Genomic DNA, 22,194 nt, shown 5'->3' on the forward strand with positions numbered 1-22,194 from the left:
GACAAGACCTGCTTTATGAGGTGCTACAAACCCATGGCAGGATTAGACAGATGGGTATACAGATAAGATTTACTTGGGTCTCAGCCCATGTGGGGGTGGAGGGGAATGAGGCATTTGATGTAGTGGCTAAACAAGCACTTAGAAGTGGGGATGTTGATGTTGTAGTTTCAATGAGCAAGGCAGAGGCAAAAAGCCTGACATGGACAGTGATGGTACAGAGATGGCAGGAGCAGTGGAATAGAGATACTAAGGGTAGGCATTTATTTCAAGTACAGAGGAAAGTCGGGGAGGGGAGGGCAGGAAGGGACAGGCTCTTTTTTACAAGATTAAGGCTATTTTTACAAGATTAAGGGTGGGACACAGCCTGTTGAATAAAACCTTAAATGTGATAGGAAAGCATCCAACAGGAAAGTGTGATTATTTCCAGGAAACAGAGACTGCGGAGCATATATTGCTAGCGTGGGCAGTATCAGAGGGAAAGAGAGATGCCGAGATTTAGTATGAGGGAGAAGGGGATACAGGAAATTAGTTTAAATAGTATTTTGAGTAGCACGTCATTAGATATAGTCTCAAATATATTTTTTAAGATAAACGGGTCTGGACGGTAGGATTTAGTTTCTCCGTCTCTGGCCCACACTCCAGTACAGTAGGTGGCGGTCATGCACCATAACGTTGGATGCCAACCGCAAATAAACCCCACCGAAGAAGAAGTCTTGACTGGCATGGTGGAGCACTGGTTGTCGAGTGCATGTTGCAACATTTGGTGAGACCACATGGCTACTGAGGCTTGTGAGAGGAACTGTTTAAAGAAAATGGACACTTGCCATCTAGGGTGCATCACGTCTTGTGTCTCATTTTTGGTCTATTGATAAATGTTTTACTTGTATTGGTTTCAAAAGTGTTCATGAGCGCTACTGGAACTGAAATGAGGAAAAGTGCATTCTGAACTGATTTTAACCATGCCTTATATTTATTAAATGTTGGGAAATTGCCTGTGCTTTGTTGGTACTTCACCCTGCCTGCTCAACCCAGCTCGAAAATAACCTGCCATTTTTCCACCCTGTGATTACAACCATATTTAGCTACATAAATTGCTTTCGAGAGCCGTCAGACATGATCTTTACCAAATCAGATGTTGCCTACTGTAATTGGAGTTGCGCGTTGCATTATGGGACACGAATAAAGTGCAAAAAGGATTTGCACAGAGGCTAGCTAAAATAATCTCAACGAAACGCTAAAAAAAACCAATTTTGTAAACCTTTAAAAAACAACTTGTGCTATCGACAGCTCCAAGTATTAATGAAAATCTCAAATGTATCCGTCTTTGGCCAACGAATGCTTCCCAAGGAATTCCAAAGAACGGGCTAAATAGGCAAGGATAACAACCAGACAGCTTGCAAGTTAGGCTGCTGCACGCCCAGCTGTGGTGTGTTTACATTGGCCTCTTTTGACTCCACAACCCGAGGCCGATCAAGTCGAACAACAGACGGAATCACACACTGTTCTATCGACTGAAGGTATATTTTGTTGCATAGTCAGTAACTAGATCGCAGAACACTGCTAGCTAGCTATAAGGTGCGGAAGCTTGGTGTGTATTTGTAGTTTACTAGCCAGTCAAGTAAACGTTACATCAGATGGCTAGTTTACGTAACTAGCTAGCTGGTGGCTTGTACAAGCCTCTGTAATTGTTCATAGCCAGCGAACTAGTTATTTGTTTTGACTTTTTACAAAGCTTTCTTTTGTTGGCTAACTAGCTTGTAGTTAGCTAGTCAACTAGCTAGATCGCAACTTGTTGTTGCTTGCAGTATGCAAAGCACTGTTAATGTGTACAAGTGAAAATGCTAGCTAGGTTCAGTTGAGCCTACGCCCCCTTCGTCTGTAAACATAATGCCTGTCCCAATTTTGGAGGAGCTCTATTGGCTATTTGTGTCGCACCTGATTTGATTAGTAAGAACTAACAACTTCATTGCAGCAGCTAACGTAAGCTATTTTCGTCCGTATGATGATGAAATCCCAACAACGTTAGTGGAGGCTGTTCAAGTAGGGATAACCTTCTAGAAATAATGTTTTATTTCATAATGCAGGCTTTTAGGCCTAGCTACTCGTCAATAGGTTTTTAGTTTGCGACTTCGATTTGGTGTTTCTACATTGAATTATCTAGGCCTATTTATGGACCCTTCACCTATATAAACTTAGGGCTAGTTCTTGAAAGTTCAAGCCTGGCAATGCTTGAGTCGGCTTTTGGATTAGGTTAGCCAAAACTTAGAATCAAGAGAATATGATTTTGAAAGGTAACAACAACCCACACTCCTCCACTGCAGCTAAAATCAGTGGCATAAGCCTAATTTGCGTTGCCTCTATTGGGCCAACAGCCTGAGAGTATTTCCCCTTTTTTTTCTTAGTGAGAACGGCAAGCTCTCCCAAAGAGAGCCCCTTCAGGAGAGTGTTTTGTTTGATGGAAAATCTCATGCCTCAGAGCAGCCACATGTCTGAGGGGCAGCTGCACTTGTAGTGTGGACTCCACATGAATTTGGATTTCACCATGATGCATCTGCTTTGATTGTTGTTACATAACTTGCCATTTATCCTCCATGCTGTCTACCTCTCTCTTCCACCCTCTCACTGCCCTGCTCTCTTTCACCCTCTCACTGCCTGCTCTCTTTCGTAGTAACTTCTTGGAAGAAACCAAACAGGACCTTTAGGTTAATTTGATATGCTTTTACACAATTACATCATTTGTTTGAACAATTTGGCTGTAGGGTTTCATTGGAATGTAGGATAATGTAAGCAGCACTTCAGTTGTCCTCAACCATCAACAATACAAAAACTTGTAGCAGAAATAAAATGCAGATTGTTTGGTGTTAGGTTAAGTTTGTTTTGAGATTTGTTTATCATCTTTCTAAACCATAGCAAGAGCTGTAAATACATTGTCTCTGAACATCCACATTTATTTTCTGCTAGTAGCACATTTGTACGTTAGATTTTTGGGGGATGAAATCAATCTGAGTTTCAGTGGGTTTCCAAATGTCAAGAGGGATGTTTCTCTTGGCTCGGCACTCCTTCATCGCCATTTGTTTCTGCATTTCTTCCGCCACCCTGTTAAGACCATGTCGTGAGGCCAAATTAAAGTCACCCCAGACAATACAGACTCTCTGTTAACACTTAATTTGTTAAATTGTAATTCTGTGTGATTACGTAGGCTTAACTGAGCTCCTCTAATCCTATCATCTGACAGAGTAGATTTACTATAGTATGTGGTATTTTCTTTTTTAATACCATGACTGGGTTTATATTTAGGTTGTTTTTGTTTGTTTGTTTGGTATAGCCATTGTTTAACATCCATACAAATAATGAAATACAAACATTACATTGACTTTATAGCAAAGGCCCAATGTAGGCCAACATTGAAGGCTAATTTTCCATTCTTCCTGTAGGTACACTAAGACAAAGATGGGGGTCAAAACCTTTACCCACAGTTCCCCCACACACAGTCAAGAGATGCTGGAAAAACTAAACACTCTGCGCAACGAGGGCCACCTCTGCGACGTCACCATCCGGGTACAGGACAAGTTGTTTCTGGCGCACAAGGTGGTGCTGGCCTGCTGCAGTGAGTTCTTCCGCTCCAAACTAGTAGGCAGGCCTGATGAAGAGGATAAGTTTGTGTTGGATTTGCACCACGTCACGGTGAGCGGCTTCACCCCTCTGCTGGAGTACGCCTACACCTCCACCCTCTCCATCAGCACGGAGAACATCATCGACGTTTTAGCCGCCGCCAGTTACATGCAGATGTTCGCTGTGGCGAGCACGTGCTCAGAATTCATGAAGTCCAGCATCCTCTGGAGTGCCGGGAGCATGGGGCAGGAGAAACCGCAGGAGTCGGCTCTCGGCGAGAGTGCTTCCTCCCACTGCGCCTTGACCCCATTGGACAGCAGCCTGTCGCCTGTATCGTCTGACTGCAGCGTGATGGAGAGGAACATCCCTGTGTGTCGCGAGTCGCGCCGCAAACGTAAGAGCTTTATCATGATGTCCCCAGAGAGCCCACTCAAATGCACCTCGCAGATCACCTCGCCGCAGATGCCCAACCCATCGCCCTCCTCCTTCTCTGAGACCACCACCCAACCAGTGGACTCTTCCCTGGCCTTCCCGTGGACGTTCCCCTTCGGTATCGACCGGAGGTTCCACCCGGATAAGCAGCCCAAGCTTCCCGAGAGCCCATGCCGTCTGGACCAGGCAGGGCCCTCGGAGGTGAGCCGCCGTCTGAGTGACTTCCTGGCCTGCGAAAGCTCCATTAAGGTGCCGCTGGCGGGCCCTGAGGAGGACGTGCGTGTGAAGGTGGAGCGGCTGAGTGACGAGGAGGTCCAGGAGACGTCGTCGCAGCCCGTCAGCGCTTCCCAGAGTTCCCTGAGTGACCAGCAGACAGTACCCTGCAGCGAACAGGTCCAGGAGGACCTGCTCATCAGCCCACAGTCCTCCTCCATAGGTATGGGTCTCTCAAACTGACAACACTTAGATGGTTTCAGACCTCAACAGTAGTCTTATGTCAAGGTGAGATTGCATCCCACGCCTACGGTTGTGGATTTTTAGCTAAATGCTTCATCCCCAAATTAATGGAAGAGCTAGGCCTAACCGCATAGTCTGGTGTGCATATCTTTTCCATTCGTTTTGAATTGCGGCATGTAGCTGGGTCTACATAATGGATGACCTAGGATGTGGACTTATCTCAATACAAGACCACCAACTTTTTTTCCTCTTTACACTTTTTGGGAGTGTAATTTACCACAATTTAAAGGGCTAATTTGCAGTTGCTACATACCTTTTTTTAGAAATTAATTATATTTAGCCCTACCCTATTGATTCTTGGAGGATATAACTTAAAGTCATCATGAACTTTTTTCAACTATCGTACCCAATCAGAACCCAAAGTATAATCTTGTTTTACTCAAAGTAACAAAGTAGGCTTAAATATAAACAAACACTGGATAGCCTCAAAACATTTTTTAAATTATAATTTTGATGTTATGAATGGTCAATCCTTGGATCGATAGCTCTGTCTGAATTTGAGTGGCTACATTTCTCTAGCCCCATTCCTCAACTGTTTTCCCAAACAGTGGTGGGAAGGACACTCAATTGCTTCAACTGCGGATTGCCACTTTAAAGCTATTAATTCTTTGCATTAGATCTGTGTATGGGTTCGATCCCGAACCATGTCTTATGGAAATCAGACAGAGAAAGAGCTAGTAACTGGGGGGAATTATATTTCTTCTTTGTTTTGGCATAGGTTCGATAGATGAGGGAGTCACAGAAGGGTTGCCCTCAATGCAAAGTACATCCAATGCTGGAGGTCATGCTGAGGATGATGAAAGGTAACAATATGATTGGTTGAAGCCTTAGTAGAACAGATGGTACGGAAGAAGTAGATGGATATATACAGTTGAAGTCGGAAGTTTACATACACTTAGGTTGGTGTCATTAAAACTCGTCTTTCAACCACTCCACAAATTTCTTGTCGACAAACTATAGTTTTGGCAAGTCAGTTAGGACATCTACTTTTTGCATGACACAAGTAATTGTTCCAGCAATTGTTTACAGACAAATTATTTCACTTATAATTCACTGTATGCCAATTCCAGTGGGTCAGAAGTTTACATACACTAAGTTGACTGTGCCTTTAAACAGCTTGGAAAATTCCAGAAAATGATGTCCTGGCTTTAGAAGCTTCTGATGGGCTAATTGACATCATTTGAGTCAATTGGAGGTGTACCTGTGGATGTATTTCAAGGCCTACCTTCAAACTCAGTGCCTCTTTGCTTGACATCATGGGAAAATCTAAAGAAATCAGCCAAGACCTCAGAAAACAAATTGTTGACCTCTACAAGTCTGGTTCATCCTTGGGAGCAATTTCCAAACGCCTGACGGTACCACGTTCATCTGTACAAACAATAGTATGCAGGTTTAAACTACATGGGACCACACAGCCGTCATAGCGCTCAGGAAGGAGACGCGTTCTGTCTTCTAGAGATTAACGTACTTTGGTGCGAAAAGTGCAAATCAATCCCAGAACAACAGCAAAGGACCTTGTGAAGATGCTGGAGGAAACAGGTACAAAAGTATCTATATCCACAGTAAAACGAGTCGTATATCGACATAACCTGAAAGGCCACTCGGCAAGGAAGAATCCACTGCTCCAAAACCATCATAAAAAAGCCAGACTACGGTTTGCAACTGCACATGGGGACAAAGATTGTACCTTTTGGAGAAATGTCCTCTAGTCTGATGAAACAAAAATAGAACTGTTTGGCCATAATGACCATCGTTATGTTTGGAGGAAAAAGGGGGAGGCTTGCAAGCCGAAGAACACCATCCCAACCGTGAAGCACGGGGGTGGCAGCATCATGTTGTGGGGGTGCTTTGCTGAAGGAGGGACTGGTGCTCTTCACAAAATAGATGGCATCATGAGGTAGGAAAATTTTGTGGATATATTGAAGCAACATCTCAAGACATCAGTCAGGAAGTTAAAGCTTGGTTGCAAATGGGTCTTCCAAATGGACAATGACCCCAAGCATACTTCCAGAGGACAACAAAGCCAAGGTATTGGAGTGGCCATCACAAAGCCCTGACCTCAATCCTATAGGACATTTGTGGGCAGAACTGAAAAAGTGTGTGCGAGCAAGGAGGCCTACAAACCTGACTCAGTTACACTATCTCTGTCAGGAGGAATGGGCCAAAATTCACCCAACTTATTGTGGGAAGGTTGTGGAAGGCTACCTGAAACACTTGACCCAAGTTAAACATTTTAATGGCAATGCTACCAAATACTAATTGAGTGTATGTACAGTGCCTTGCGAAAGTATTCGGCCCCCTTGAACTTTTCGACCTTTTGCCACATTTCAGGCTTCAAACATAAAGATATAAAACTGTAATTTTTTGTGAAGAATAAACAACAAGTGGGACACAATCATGAAGTGGAATGAAATTTATTGGATATTTCAAACTTTTTTAACAAATAAAAAACTTAAATTGGGCGTGCAAAATTATTCAGCCCCCTTAACTTAATACTTTGTAGCGCCACCTTTTGCTGCGATTACAGCTGTAAGTCGCTTGGGGTATGTCTCTATCAGTTTTGCACATCGAGAGACTGAAATTTTTGCCCATTCCTCCTTGCAAAACAGCTCGAGCTCAGTGAGGTTGGATGGAGAGTGTTTGTGAACAGCAGTTTTCAGTTCTTTCCACAGATTCTCGATTGGATTCAGGTCTGGACTTTGACTTGGCCATTCTAACACCTGGATATGTTTATTTGTGAACCATTCCATTGTAGATTTTGCTTTATGTTTTGGTTCATTGTCTTGTTGGAAGACAAATCTCCGTCCCAGTCTCAGGTCTTTTGCAGACTCCATCAGGTTTTCTTCCAGAATGGTCCAGTATTTGGCTCCATCCATCTTCCCATCAATTTTAACCATCTTCCCTGCCCCTGCTGAAGAAAAGCAGGCCCAAACCATGATGCTGCCACCACCATGTTTGACAGTGGGGATGGTGTGTTCAGGGTGATGAGCTGTGTTGCTTTTACGCCAAACATAACATTTTGCATTGTTGCCAAAAAGTTCGATTTTGGTTTCATCTGACCAGAGCACCTTCTTCCACATGTTTGGTGTGTCTCCCAGGTGGCTAGTGGCAAACTTTAAACGACACTTTTTATGGATATCTTTAAGAAATGGCTTTCTTCTTGCCACTCTTCCATAAAGGCCAGATTTGTGCAGTATACGACTGATTGTTGTCCTATGGACAGAGTCTCCCACCTCAGCTGTAGATCTCTGCAGTTCATCCAGAGTGATCATGGGCCTCTTGGCTGCATCTCTGATCAGTCTTCTCCTTGTATGAGCTGAAAGTTTAGAGGGACGGCCGGGTCTTCGTAGATTTGCAGTGGTCTGATACTCCTTCCATTTCAATATTATCGCTTGCACAGTGCTCCTTGGGATGTTTAAAGCTTGGGAAATCTTTTTGTATCCAAATCCGGCTTTAAACTTCTCCACAACAGTATCTCGGACCTGCCTGGTGTGTTCCTTGTTCTTCATGATGCTCTCTGCGCTTTAAACGGACCTCTGAGACTATCACAGAGCAGGTGCATTGATACGGAGACTTGATTACACACAGGTGGATTCTATTTATCATCATTAGTCATTTAGGTCAACATTGGATCATTCAGAGATCCTCACTGAACTTCTGGAGAGAGTTTGCTGCACTGAAAGTAAAGGGGCTGAATAATTTTGCACGGCCAATTTTTCAGTTTTTTATTTGTTCAAAAAGTTTGAAATATCCAATAAATTTCGTTCCACTTCATAATTGTGTCCCACTTGTTGTTGATTCTTCACAAAAAAATTACAGTTTTATATCTTTATGTTTGAAGCCTGAAATGTGGCAAAAGGTCAAAGTTCAAGGGGGCCGAATACTTTCGCAAGGCACTGTAAACTTCTGACCCACTGGGAATGTGATGAAAGAAATAAAAGCTGAAATAAATCACTCTAATATTATTCTGACATTTCACATTTCACAAACTTCTGACTTCAACTGTATACACAGTACCACTCGTAAGTTTGGACACACCTACTTATTCCAGGGTTTTTCTTTATTTTGATTTTTTTTCTACATTGTAGAATAATAGTGAAGACATCAGAGCTATGAAATAACACACATGGAGTCATGAAGTAACCAAAAAAGTGTTAAACAAATCAACATGTATTTTATATTTGAGATTCTTCAAAGTACTTACCCTTTGCCTTGATGACAGCTTTGCACACTCTTGGCATTATCTCAACCAGCTTCATGAGGTAGTAACCTGGAATGCATTCCAATTAACAGGTGTGCCTTGTTAAAAGTACATTTTCTGAAATTTCTTTCCTTAATTCTTTTGAGCCAATCTGTTGTGTTGTGACAAGGTAGGGGTGGTATACAGAAGATAGCCCAATTTGGTAAAAGACCAAGTCCATATTATGGCAAGAACAGCTCAAATAAGAAAAGAGAAATGACAGTCCATCATTACTTTAAGACATGAAGGTCCGTCAATACAGAAAATGTCAAGAACTTTCAAAGTTTCTTCAAGTGCAGTCACAAAAACCATCAAGCGCTATGATGAAACTGGCTGTCATGAGGACCGCCACAGGAAAGGAAGACCCAGAGTTACCTCTGCTGCAGAGAGGTAGTTCATTAGATACCAGCCTCAGAAATTGCAGCCCAAATAAATGCTTCACGGAGTTCAAGTAACAGACATATCTCAACATCAACTGTTCAGAGGAGACTGCATGAATCAGGCCTTCATTGTCGAATTGCTGCAAAGAAACCACTACTAAAGGACACCAATAATAAGAGGAGACTTGCTTGGGCCAAGAAACTTGAGCAATGGACATTAGACCGGTGGAAATCTGTCCTTTTGGTCTGATGAGTCAAATTTGAGATTTTTGGTTCCAGATGCAGAGTAGGTAAACGGATAATCTCTATATGTGTGACTCCCACCGTGAAGCATGGAGGAGGAGATGTGGGAGTGCTTTGCTGGTGACACTGTCAGTTTATTTAGAGTTTAAGGCATACTTCACCAGCATGGCTACCACAGCATTCTGCGGCAATACGCCATCCCATCTGGTTTGCGTTTAGTGGGACTATGACCCAAAACACACCTCCGGGCTGTGTAAGGGCTATTTGACCAAGAAGGAGAGGGATGGAGTGCTGCATCAGATGACCTGGCCTCCACGATCACCCGACCTCAACCTAATTGAGATGGTTTGGAATGAGTTGGACCGCAGAGTGAAGGAAAAGCAGCCAACAAGTGCTCAGCATATGTGGGAACTCCTTCAAGACTGTTGGAAAAGCGTTCCATGTGAAGCTGGTTGAGAGAATGCCAAGAGTGTGCAAAGCTGACATTAAGGCAAAGGGTGGCTACTTTGAAGAATATAAAATATATTAGTATTTATTTAACACTTAATTAACATTTTTGGTTACTACATTATTTCATACTTTTGGTGTCTTAGCTATTATTTATTCTACAATGTAGAAAATAGTTCACAAAAATTGAAAAACCCTTGAATGAGTACGTTCTTCCAAACTTTTGACTGATTGTGTGTGTGTATGTGTGTGTTCCATTTTGCCTTTTCAGCTGGTATGGAATCCTTGGGTCTTGATGTTTTTATGATGAAGGTTTTGATCTGGCACCACAAGCTTTACCAAATGTGTGCGTACCTCACTTAAGCACCACATCCTCTTTATTGTTTCTCAGATTAGAAAGCCTCCAGTACCCTTACCACTTATACATAAGCCCTTCCATCCGCCCTGGCACTAACGGGCCTGACAGACCTTTCCAGTGCCCCACGTGTGGCGTCCGATTCACCCGCATACAGAACTTGAAGCAACATATGCTCATCCACTCTGGTAGGTATTTCCGCACATCCACTATGCAGTTGGAGAAGGCTGTGTAGACTAACTACTGATCTGCGACCTGTTATGTCCTATCTGTTATGTCATAGGTACCCATCTGGAAAGTAGCTCATGTGACTTGTACTGTATTTACATTGCCCCCTACAGTAGTTCCATGCGTCCTCTATCCACCCGATGATAGGAGCCGGAGATCAATGGTATGAATGGCTATTTAATAGTTTGACTCATGGCACACTGTGGAGAAGGATGAAGGGCATTCCAGGGAACATTGATTTTGGAAACACTTGAGGCTTAGTGTTTCCCGCCTCGGTTGACATCGGAAAAACACACTCATCAAGCGCACACATGTCCAAACTCATGCTTGACAACAGTGGAACATTATAACAGGAAATGTCAACCAAATATCGACACTAATTTCAACTTGACTCTTAAACTTCACAAACAAGCAGTGCTACATTCAATGAGATCGAGTGTTGTTGTTTCAACGTTTCCAGCCCTTGATACAACAAGTTAGATTTTTGGAGTGTAATGTCCCATTTAATGTCTCCTATAAGCTTGAAGCATGAAGTTGTCCAAAAGTAATCAGGCTGCATGTGAACAGTCCCATTTGTGCAGCCATGCACAGTTACAGCATGTGGAAAGTAACTAACTATAGGCTGCAGGCAAGGACTCCATATTGTGTCCCAACAAATAATGGGATAATTGTCTCTGGTACTCCAAACATCAGACACACACTGCTCACATTCATCAAGAAGACCATCAGGGTTCTATCCCCCAGCCAACACACACATCTACTAGACCCAATTATGAAATATATAGTGGATTATTCCATCAAAGCAAGAGGGGGGGGTGCTCTCTACTCTGCAGCCCTGTAGCTGTGTCCAGAGGTTTTTCACTACTGTAGCTCCTATGGGTTGTTATTTTAAACTGGCCAGTCAAGTATACCGTAGAGTAGGGCTGACTATCTGGTTGAAAATACCTCATGGGGCTCAAGTATTTTTCTTCAGGGTCTTTTAAGCTCGATCCATAGTGTTGTATGCAGTTAAAAGTAATGCAGTTCACGTCTGCTTAAATGAACCTTCTCTGGCTCTGCACAATAGGCTTCATTGGAAATTCTCGTAAACGTACGCCTCAAAGTGTCGTTGATGTATTTTTATATTTCTCATTGAAAAAAGTCAGGCTTAATCTTAGCTGTGGCATGTTTACGAGGGCCATAAATAACTGAGTCAACGGAAGCTCTTTTTGTTGTATTCCATGGCCACTGAGTTCTATGGAAATAATGACTCGTGTGCCAACTCAATCTCCCGTCCTATGGTTCCTCTGGTCCGTTCGGCACAGAAATGGTTGTTGCGGCCCGTGTGTCAATGAACCATGCGTGACATTGGAGACTGGATGCCTTTGTCACAGAACACAGACAGCTGATGTTCTGAAAGAGCTGCAAAATTTGGATCCCTACAAATCAGCTGGGCTAGGCAATCTGGACCCTCTCTTTCTAAAATGATCTGCCGAAATTGTTGCCACCCCTATTACTAGCCTGTTCAACCTCTCTTTCGTATCGTCTGAGATCCCCAAAGATTGGAAAGCTGCCGCGGTCATCCCCCCTCTTCAAAGGGGGAGACACTCTAGACCCAATCTGTTATAGACCTATATCCATCCTGCCCTGCCTTTCTAAAATCTTTGAAAACCAAGTTAACAAACAGATCACCGACCATTTCAAATCCCACCGTACCTTCTCCACTATGCAATCTGGTTTCCGAGCTGGTCATGGATGCACCTCAGCCACGCTCAAGGTCCTAAACGATATCATAACCGCCATCAATAAAAGACAGTACTATGCAGCCGTCTTCATCGACCTGGCCAAGGCTTTCGACTCTGTCAATCACCGCATTCTTATCAGCAGACTCAATAGCCTTGGTTTCTCAAATGACTGCCGTGCCTGGTTCACCAACTACTTCTCTGATAGAGTTCAGTGTGTCAAATCGGAGGGCCTGTTGTCCGGACCCCTGGCAGTCTCTATGGGTGTGCCACAGGGTTCAATTCTTGGGCCGACTCTTTTCTCTGTATATATCAATGATGTCGCTCTTGCTGCTGGTGATTCTCTGATCCACCTCTACGCAGACGACACCATTCTGTATACATCTGGCCCTTCTTTGGACACTGTGTTAACAAACCTCCAAACGAGCTTCAATGGGGGCGGCAGGTAGCCTAGTGGTTAGAGCGTTGAACTTGTAACCGAAAGGTTGCAAGATCGAATCCCTGAGCTGACAAGATAAAATCTCTCGTTCTGCCCCTGAACAAGGCAGTTAAAACCTCTTACATCTAGATGTTCCGCTAGCGGAACACGGGTCCAATATCCAATGATAGGGCGTGGCGCGAATTACAAATTCCTCAAAAATCCCAAAACTTCCATTTTTCAAACATATGACTATTTTACACCATTTTAAAGACAAGACTCTCCTTTATCTAACCACATTGTCCGATTTCAAAAAGGCTTTCAAAAAGGCTTTACAGCGAAAGCAAAACATTAGATTACGTCAGGAGAGTAGCCAGCCAGAAATAATCACACACCCATTTTTCAAGCTAGCATATAATGTCACAAAAACCAAAACCACAGCTAAATGCAGCACTAACCTTTGATCTTCATCAGATGACACTCCTAGGACATTATGTTATACAATACATGCATGTTTTGTTCAATCAAGTTCATATTTATATCAAAAAACAGCTTTTTACATTCGCATGTGACGTTCAGAACTAGCATACCCACCGAACACTTCCGGTGAATTTACTAAATTACTCACGATAAACGTTCACAAAAAACATAACAATTATTTTAAGAATTATAGATACAGAACTCCTTTATGCAATCGCGGTGTCCGATTTTAAAATAGCTTTTCGGTGAAAGCACATTTTGCAATATTCTGAGTAGATAGCTAGCCTGTGATGGCCGGGCTATTTTGACACCCACCAAGTTTGGCACTCACCAATCTCAGATTTACTATGAGAAAAATTTGATTACCTTTGCTGTTCTTTGTCAGAATGCACTCCCAGGACTTCTACTTCCACACCAATGTTGTTTTTGTTCCAAATAATCCATAGTTATATCCAAATAGTGGCGTTTTGTTCTTGCGTTCAAGACACTATCCGAAGGGTGACGCGCCGGCGCGTATCGTGACACAAAATTTCAAAATATTCCATTACCGTACTTCGAAGCATGTCAAACGCTGTTTAAAATCAATTTTTATGCGATTTTTCTCGTAAAATAGCGATAATATTCCGACCGGGAGTCGTCTTTTTCTTTCAAAGACTGAAAATGTAAAATGGACTCTTCACGTGCACGCGCGCACCCGTTTCATTGTTCTCAGATCGACCACTATCCAAATGCGCTACTGTTTTTCAGCCAGGGACTGCAGAGTCATCATTCCCCGTTCTGGCACCTTCTGAAAGCCTATGGGAGCCTTAGAAAATGTCACGTTACAGCAGAGATCCTCTATTTTCCATAAAGAGGCTATAGAAGGCACTTCCTATATGCAATCTTCTCAGGTTTTGGCCTGCCATATGAGTTCTGTTATACTCACAGACACCATTCAAACAGTTTTAGAAACTTTAGGGTGTTTTCTATCCAAATCAATCAATTATATGCATATTCTAGTTTCTGGGCAGGAGTAATAACCAGATTAAATCGGGTACGTTTTTTTTATCCGGCAGTGAAAATACTGCCCCCTAGCCTAAACAGGTTAACCCACTGTTCCTAGGCCGTCATTGAAAATAAGAATTTCTTCTTAACTGACTTGCCGGACCTCTGGCAGTCTCTATGGGGGTACCACAGGGTTCAATTCTCGGGCCGACTCTTTTCTCTGTATATATCAACAATGTCGCTCTTGCTGCGGGTGATTCCCTGATCCACCTCTACGCAGACCACACCATTCTGTATACATCTGGCCCTTCTTTGGACACTGTGTTAACTAACCTCCAAACGAGCTTCAATGCCATACGACGCTCCTTCTGTGGCCTCCAACTGCTCTTAAGCGCGAGCAAAACCAAATGCATGCTTTTCAACCGTTCGCTGCCCGAACCTGCCCGCCCGACTAGCATCACTACTCTGGATGGTTCTGACCTAGAATACGTGGACAATTACAAATACCTAGGTGTCTGGCTAGATTGTAAACTCTCCTTACAGACTCATATCAAACATCTCCAATCCAAAATCAAATCTACAATCGGCTTTCTATTTCGCAACAATGCATCCTTCACTCACGCCACCCTAGTAAAACTGACTATCCTACCGATCCTCGACTTTGGCGACGTCATCTACAAAATATCTTCCAATATTCTACTCAGCAAATTGAATGCAGTCTATCACAGTGCCATGCGTTTTGTTACCAAAGCGCCGTATACCACCCACCACTGCGACCTGTATGCTCTAGTCGGCTGGCCCTCGCTACATATTCGTCGCCAGACCCACTGGCTCCAGGTCATCTATAAGTCTATGCTAGGTAAAGCTCCGCCTTATCTCAGCTCACTGGTCACGAAAACAACACCCACCCGTAGCACGCGCTCCAGCAGGTCTATCTCACTGGTCATCCCCAAAGCCAACACCTCCTTTGGCCGCCTTTGCTTCCGGTTTTCTGCGGTCAGTGACTGGAACGAATTGCAAAAATCGCTGAAGCTGGAGACTTACATTTCCCTCACTAACTTTAAACATCAGCTATCTGAGCAGCTAACCGATCGCTGCAGCTGTACATAGTCCATCTGTAAATAGCCCACCCAATCTACCTACCTCATCCCCATATTGTTTTTATTTACTTTGCTGCTCTTTTGCACACCAGTATCACTACTTACACACCATCATCTTCTCATCATCTGCTCATCTATCACTCCAGTGTTTATCTGCTAAATTGTAATTACTTTGCTACTATGGCCTATTTATTGCCTTACCACCTCATGCCATTTACACACACTGTATATAGACTTTCTTTTTTTCTATTGTGTTATTGACTATACGCTTGTTTATTCCATGTGTAACTGTGTTGTTTCTGTCGCACTGCTTTGCTTTATCTTGGCCAGGTCGCAGTTGTAAATGAGAACTTGTTCTCAACTGGCCTACTTGGTTAAATAAAGGTGAAATTAAAATAAATAAAAACCAGTTTGTTTAGTGTGCGCGCATACTATATTGTAGGTCATGCAATGATGATTTCTACCCGTTTCTGTAGCTATTATGCTGACAAATTTTATAGACCTATTTTTAACTCACATTTTACTTTTTTGTGATACATTTTTTAACACCGACATCTGTTTTTAGTTTTGTGATAGTTTTAACATTAACAGTTCTAAAAATCAATGTCATAATGCAGAATTCATAGTTAATCTATTGTAGTGATTCTAATGTGCAACACAAGTAATCTTTCTCTTTTGTTCATCCCTTTCTCAACAGGCATTAAGCCCTTCCAGTGTGATCGCTGTGGGAAAAAGTTCACACGGGCCTACTCCCTGAAGATGCACCGGCTGAAGCACGAAGGTAAACGCTGTTTCCGGTGCCAGATTTGTAGTGCCACATTCACGTCCTTCGGCGAATACAAGCACCACATGAGGGTGTCCCGCCACATAATCCGCAAGCCCCGGATTTACGAGTGCAAAACGTGCGGCGCCATGTTTACCAACTCTGGCAATTTAATTGTACACCTGCGGAGTCTGAACCATGAGGCATCTGAACTAGCAAACTACTTCCAGAGCAGGTGAGGAGTCCCGGGGTGTCGTCCCTTCATTTACTCAGCTTAACGTAGCACAGGAAATAAGCAAAAAATACAAATAAATCTCCCATAGTGGCCGTGTTCAGGGAGAAATACTATTTCAAGCTATTCGGAATTGGTTCATTACACAGGCCCAACTAACTGTTGCACACTAAGCATACCGTAAAACTTACAGTACAACACATCTCAGTCATGCTGAATGTGGTTCAAAGCAGTCTTTGGCCACTTTCCTCATCCCTATTTAGTGGGATATATAATGTAGAATAGACTATTACATTAGTTACTATTGTGTATTTTGTTGTCTAATTTATTAATTGAACCATTCCATGCAGTTATCTTAGTTGCTAGCCTTTGAGAAACATACAGTATCAAATGATGCGTGTTAGGGGCTTTAAATCCTTTCGTCTTGTTTGCAACAATTTGGATAAATTACATAACCTATTTCTGTCAGAATGCATTTTCCATATAGGAATTTCACTCCGTTTTAATGGCTTTCATTTAAATGTATTGCTCATAGAACTTAAAGTACTTCTACATAAAGCAGACATGGACTCATATATTCTAGACTTTTCCACTTCTTAATCAACTCAAGCCCTCACAGGTTTTTTAGGGCTCAAATGGGCCACTGACTTTTTAAAATGTTATAGTATAGTATGTCTACGCCTGAGATCATAACACTGTATGGAAAATTCTTTGGCGATCCAGTTTAATTCTCAAAAAACAGATCACAGGCCTCACACAGCCCTCACATAAAAGATCTGTCACCGTATTATCTTTCAAGAAAATGGGCCGATTTCCATCCGTTTTTCAAATTGCTTTAAACTTACACCATATTTACTGTGTAGTCTACTTTATATAGGAGGTTTAGAGACACCTTTTATCAACAGCCTTTTCTCGTCTGTTATGTCTCTACGTGGTCCCAGTGATTTCCTCATGCCCGACTACCTGAGCCAAGTGCAGGAGGAGGAGACTCTGGGGCAGTACGAGCTGGTGGAGCACGGCTTCGAAGGCAACAACTCGTCTGTCCAGATGGCGGTCATCTCCCAGGTCTCCTCCACCCAGAATTGCGAGAGCAGCACCTTCCCCCTGGACCCCTTATCCCTGAAGGACGAAAAGGTGTCGGAGGAGCCAAAGACAAACGGCAGTAGCAGCTCCCCGGATGGCTCTGAGGAGGAGAACGCCCATATCAAAGAGCTGGCTTCCATTTCGATTGAGTGACCGTCACCTAATTGTCCACCTCGCCCCCCCCCCCTTCCAATCCAAAGCCCTGACTTTGGAAAGTGCCTGAGATTGCCCCTCTTAACATTCACCTCTAGAATTGGAGGTTTTAACTTTACTAACAGTGACAAGTAGTTTCTTTCCTTACTTATTGGATTATTGTTTTTATATAATGAAAGTTCATATGATAGACGCCGTCTTACTTCTTGAGTGCCGTCGCTTTGGGCAAGCTTAGTGTTACTAAATATTGTTTGATAATCGAATGCTACGTTGGATTTTGTCGTGATCTATGTTAGAGGTGTGTATGCATTCCTTTGTGAGTAGGAGCACAGTACATTTTAAACTTTTTCACACAAAAAAAGTTTGAACATGAAATTGCATCGTAGAGCTCTTTGTCTCTCACTTTCGTTATGAAATGAACTGTAGCTACTACACTTGACTTGTATTGGGTGTTAATGTAGGTATCTACTGGTGGCTTAGACCCGCAAAGGCATGGCAGCATAGCATTTTATTTCATACGCGAAGTCAGTCGTTAAATCATCAAGAAAGACGCAGTGCAGTGGCTGCCCATTTCCGATATCTGGAACAGCTAGGCTAAGTTCAAATGTGAAGTTGAAGTGGAGTAAATTTGTCAGACCTATTTCATTAATACTTGTCCCTAACATTTCTTGTGTGGTGGAAGTCTCTATACTGAAGTATTTGTAATATGTCAGCTGTGTCACTATAACTACAATTTGTTAAATGTCAAAAACAATTGTCACTACCGTGACGTAGAAGTAATATATCACCGTAAGTGACGTATTACTAATATGTCAGCTTTGGTGACATAACTACTATACTTTAATGTCACTATTTTGACATATTATAATGAAACCATGTTGCATTTGGTGGAGAATGTGTTGGTAAATTTACACTGACTGTTTACTTAGGACATGACATTTCAGAAGCTAGTGTATTGACTGTGGGTGACATTCTTCGGACTAACGTTGTACTAATCAAGTGGTCAGCACATTAGAATTTGTAGCTGGGTGCCTTGCTTTTACTGTGAGTTGAGTTGTGTAATTCAATGTATATGGAGCCAGGAGAGGTCTTCAATGACATGGCAAACATGACATTGCTTTGTATCATGAAGTGTGATCGATGGGTATTTTAGTCTTCATGGTGTTCTAGGTTCACCTTGCAATTTTCCAGTTTCAAGTACAGGTTAACTTTTTCAACAGAAATCTTGCCCTAGCTTAGACACCTGTTACTATATATTGCTTAGACACCTGTTACATTGAGCTATCACTAGTCAGTTGCATATCACCATGCTTTTATAATAAGGTGGTGATTCTCCATTGATTGAAATGCTACTGGTATTTATTTTTTCGTTGTGTTCCATGCCATTAAGTGTAGTCCTTATCAATTCACTTAATCTTGGTAGTTCTGCAAAAAAACGAAAGGACTTTTGCAAGCCAATGAAATGCAAATTAGATTAGAAACTCCATTAACATTAGTTGGTATTGAATTCTTGACATCTCAACCAGTAATTTCTGGAATTTGAGATTGGTGTAGTAGATCCTAAAATTGTTACAAGGAAAATAAGAATTTGATGACATTTAACATGTGGAATCTGTTAGCTTAGGTTCAGAGAAGTAACATCATAGTTTGTTTTACTATCATGGAATGGGTGCTCAGAGATTTGTTTTATGATTATGTATCGTGCCATCCAATCAACCGTTCCTAAAAGATGTGGCATTTAGCCTAACTACCCCATGTCTGGGTAACAATCAAGCTCTCCTATTGCACCAAATGTTCCCAATCCCTTTGGGGTTGACCTATCTACCATTTGAATCTATCGTTGCTGTTGACATTATAAAGTAATGAGCTAATCATGCTTGGTTTCTCCATGCTATTGAAATATTGTGCACAGGAAATGTCATTTTCGCTCCGATAGACACTATCATACTGTGCTTTGGAGAAAGTATAGCCTTATATTGGCCCTTGCATAGATTCAACCTGCACAATTTAAAATCTTGAGACATTCTTTTTTTTCTTACGTTTGAGCATTTTAGCGCTTAAGTAAGCTTGTGTTTTGCCTGTGTTTGTTTCTGTGTGTATTCATATACCTTTTTAATAAAGAAATGCTGCTGTTTTGTTAACTTAAAGTGCCCAAATATTTTTAGTCAACCTAATGTGTGCAATAAATGGACAAGCTGTTTATATTTTGTCTGAATAATGAAAGAAAAGAATGTACTGTTTTTGTGTTGTTGTGTACTTACAATGTGACAAATTAACTGAAGAAAAATAAGTGAGAATCCACTCAATCTGTGAAAATCGTGAACAAAGCTTAAATTTTGATATTTTAAAATTTTGTATTTTTACATTTCTCCTAGGATTGTGAAATGCGCATTCATTTAAAAGTCCTGTGAATCTGAGAATGTGCATTCTTCTGTTTTCTATTCATTAAGGTCTTGTTGAGGCGTTAGACCTCAGCACATATCAGCTTTTTGTTCTTGATTTTACTCCATCTAAAGTTTTTACAGATATTAGCATGTCTTTTCTTTGTTCCCCAGATGTAGCTTCTCTTTTGTGCAATGTTTAAAACATGTATTGATTACATATGCCTTTTTAACGTATACATTATATATATATATATACATTTCCTGGTTCATATTGTTTGATGAAAATATGAAAAAACGGTAGCTCTTAGTTATACATGATATATTTTTGTGACTTTTTTGTATTATGTTTGCTGTTTTATGAATATACCATCTTTTGGATATTCTTGTTTAAATGTGAATAAAACAAAATGGTTAAGGAGTGTGGCCTTTTTTGTGTTCACTTTGTCCGCAAACACGTGTGTGTGTTTTCTTTATGATGTAGATTCATTTCCAACTTAATTTGGATGATTGAACAATATGTATTTGACTTTCATTTAATGGTTTTAAACATCCCCATAATGCAATTCGCACATGGTGCAAGAGCAAAAATGTTTGTGGTTTCATAAGCAAGTATTTACTTAGACAGTGTTGAATGTTTTTAACTTTTCCAGATCATTTCCAAGATGAACTGATGAAACCACTTTCTACTGCTATACAGTTAATGGATGTTCCCAATTCTGATCTGATGTGTTTTTTTCCTAGTTATGTTGTGAAGAGGGGTGTTTTGTACAGTACAAAAAAACTACTCAAATGTAAATGAAAACTTGCATAGATTCCCACCCCCTTGCCCAAGTTATTTATTTTTGCGGACATGAAAGGACAACGTATCTGGTATACATCACCTACACAGTCTTCTGACTGGAGCACATGCCTATAAATTATTTTTCTTAGCTATATGCCAAAACAATAAAACCCACCAACCTCAAAAACACAATTCTGAATCATTATGCTTTCACACTTGCCTAATGATGGTGTTTGTTTTTCCTGCTCATAACCCTGTTGACTACTGCCTATTGCTATGAAAAGCACTGTAGACAACAGATTAAGTTAATGAAATATACTTATTCTTGATTATTCTCATTAATTGCCATGTACATTTTTTGTTTTTCATGGCATTAATCTATTATATACTTAAAGTCTAAGACAATTCTAAGATGCATTATGTGGTTGGTTAAGGAAAGTGAGAAAAAAAACCATGCATTGTTTTAATTAATAGGGTTTTGCATGTGTTGTAAAATAACTACACGGCCCTCAGATCCAGACTTCTCCCTACAGTTATGTCCAAATATCTGTAATTACTGATGCATGTTTTGATTAAAATGTGGAAAACAACGATACAAAAGATAACCTTCTGTGAAAGTGTGTTTACTTTAAATAGTGAAAGCCCACAGAGTGAGGTCTGGACCATTAATGGAGATTTATGATATATGTGAGATGATCCCAGCCACCTGCGTATAATTCAGTGTCTCTTTGTTTGTGACTACAAATTGGTCTTCAAATATAGAGGAATTAGGCCAGCATCAGTGAAGCTTATGTTGTCAAAGTCATTACCTTGGATGGATTACCTTATAAACTAGATCTAAGTATTACAGCTTTTATTACCTTTTAGACTCAAGGAAAGGAAAACTCTGGATCATCGGAGATCCAATATAACATTTATCACAAATAATGTCCTTATTAGAAACATATTTCTCTTGTAAAAAAATAAATACACAAAATAAGCCTTTCGTGAACTAACACTCGCACTTGACTCTTTCTCACCTCAAAAGAAAAACATGACTTATTTTTCGAAATACCAACTTGAGCCTAAGCTTTTTCACAAGACCTATGCGGGGTTGAAAGGTGAGACAATCATTTATTAAGAAACCCAGGTTCTTGTAATTGATACCCTTTCTATCGGTTTGACTCCCCCCCCCCCCCCCCTTACTAGCTCTGACTTTGCTGATAGCTACTGTATTGAAGAAAAATGTACTTACTATGACAGTGATATGTGGTTGTCCCACCTAGCTATCTTAAGATGAATGCACTAACTGTAAATTGCTCTGGATAAGATGTAAATGTAATGAACTCAGAATAAACAACAGATTATATTAAAACGTTCTGAAAAAAACTGACCTATGGGTTAATCCCAAAAAGCCCACAGAAGTGTGGGCATATAAAGGTGAATGACTTAGTGAAACCCATAGTATTTTCTCCTGCTGTGGGCCTCATTAAAATGTTATATAAGACTGGGCTGTCACTTTGTTACTTGTAAAGTTTTACTAGAGAGCCAGGAATGTGTTTGCAGATGCATTTATGACTTGTTTACATGCTTTACTTATCTGTAGACATGCAATCCCCGAGGGGATTCGAAGGGATAGCGCCAAACTGCTTTGCCACGAAAA

The 22,194-nt window shown here is 41.3% G+C and overlaps 1 protein-coding gene across 3 annotated transcripts; it reads left to right on the plus strand.

The window, feature by feature from the left end:
* The first annotated feature begins 703 nt into the window (after positions 1 to 703).
* Positions 704 to 20,189, plus strand: LOC106612543 (zinc finger and BTB domain-containing protein 44). Of its 3 annotated transcripts, none has more exons than XM_014213776.3 (6): positions 704 to 763; positions 3,435 to 4,480; positions 5,279 to 5,363; positions 10,262 to 10,413; positions 15,854 to 16,154; positions 17,093 to 20,189. In XM_014213776.3, the coding sequence occupies exons 1-6, from the start codon at positions 723 to 725 to the stop codon at positions 17,385 to 17,387; spliced, it is 1,920 nt and encodes a 639-aa protein (XP_014069251.3). In that variant the 5' UTR covers positions 704 to 722; the 3' UTR covers positions 17,388 to 20,189. The 3 variants fall into 3 exon arrangements, with proteins under 3 accessions (XP_014069251.3, XP_014069253.3, XP_014069252.3); XM_014213778.3 differs by having other exon boundaries at positions 15,854 to 15,937; XM_014213777.3 differs by lacking the exon at positions 704 to 763 and adding an exon at positions 848 to 1,517.
* Positions 20,190 to 22,194: the final 2,005 nt, after the last annotated feature.

This window comes from Salmo salar, chromosome 09 (genome assembly GCF_965601325.2).
Source record: "Salmo salar chromosome 09, fSalSal1, whole genome shotgun sequence".
Lineage (NCBI taxonomy): Eukaryota > Metazoa > Chordata > Actinopteri > Salmoniformes > Salmonidae > Salmo > Salmo salar.

What these genes read in the sequence shown, in the direction of transcription:
- LOC106612543 (XM_014213776.3), top strand. Translation starts at nt 723, where the DNA reads ATGGTGGAGCACTGGTTGTCGAGTGCATGTTGCAACATTTG. An exon ending in AGTGCATGTTGCAACATTTG is followed by an intron (nt 764 to 3,434) that starts GTGAGACCACAT and finishes TTCTTCCTGTAG; the next exon opens with GTACACTAAGACAAAGATGG. An exon ending in GCAAACTACTTCCAGAGCAG is followed by an intron (nt 16,155 to 17,092) that starts GTGAGGAGTCCC and finishes ACGTGGTCCCAG; the next exon opens with TGATTTCCTCATGCCCGACT.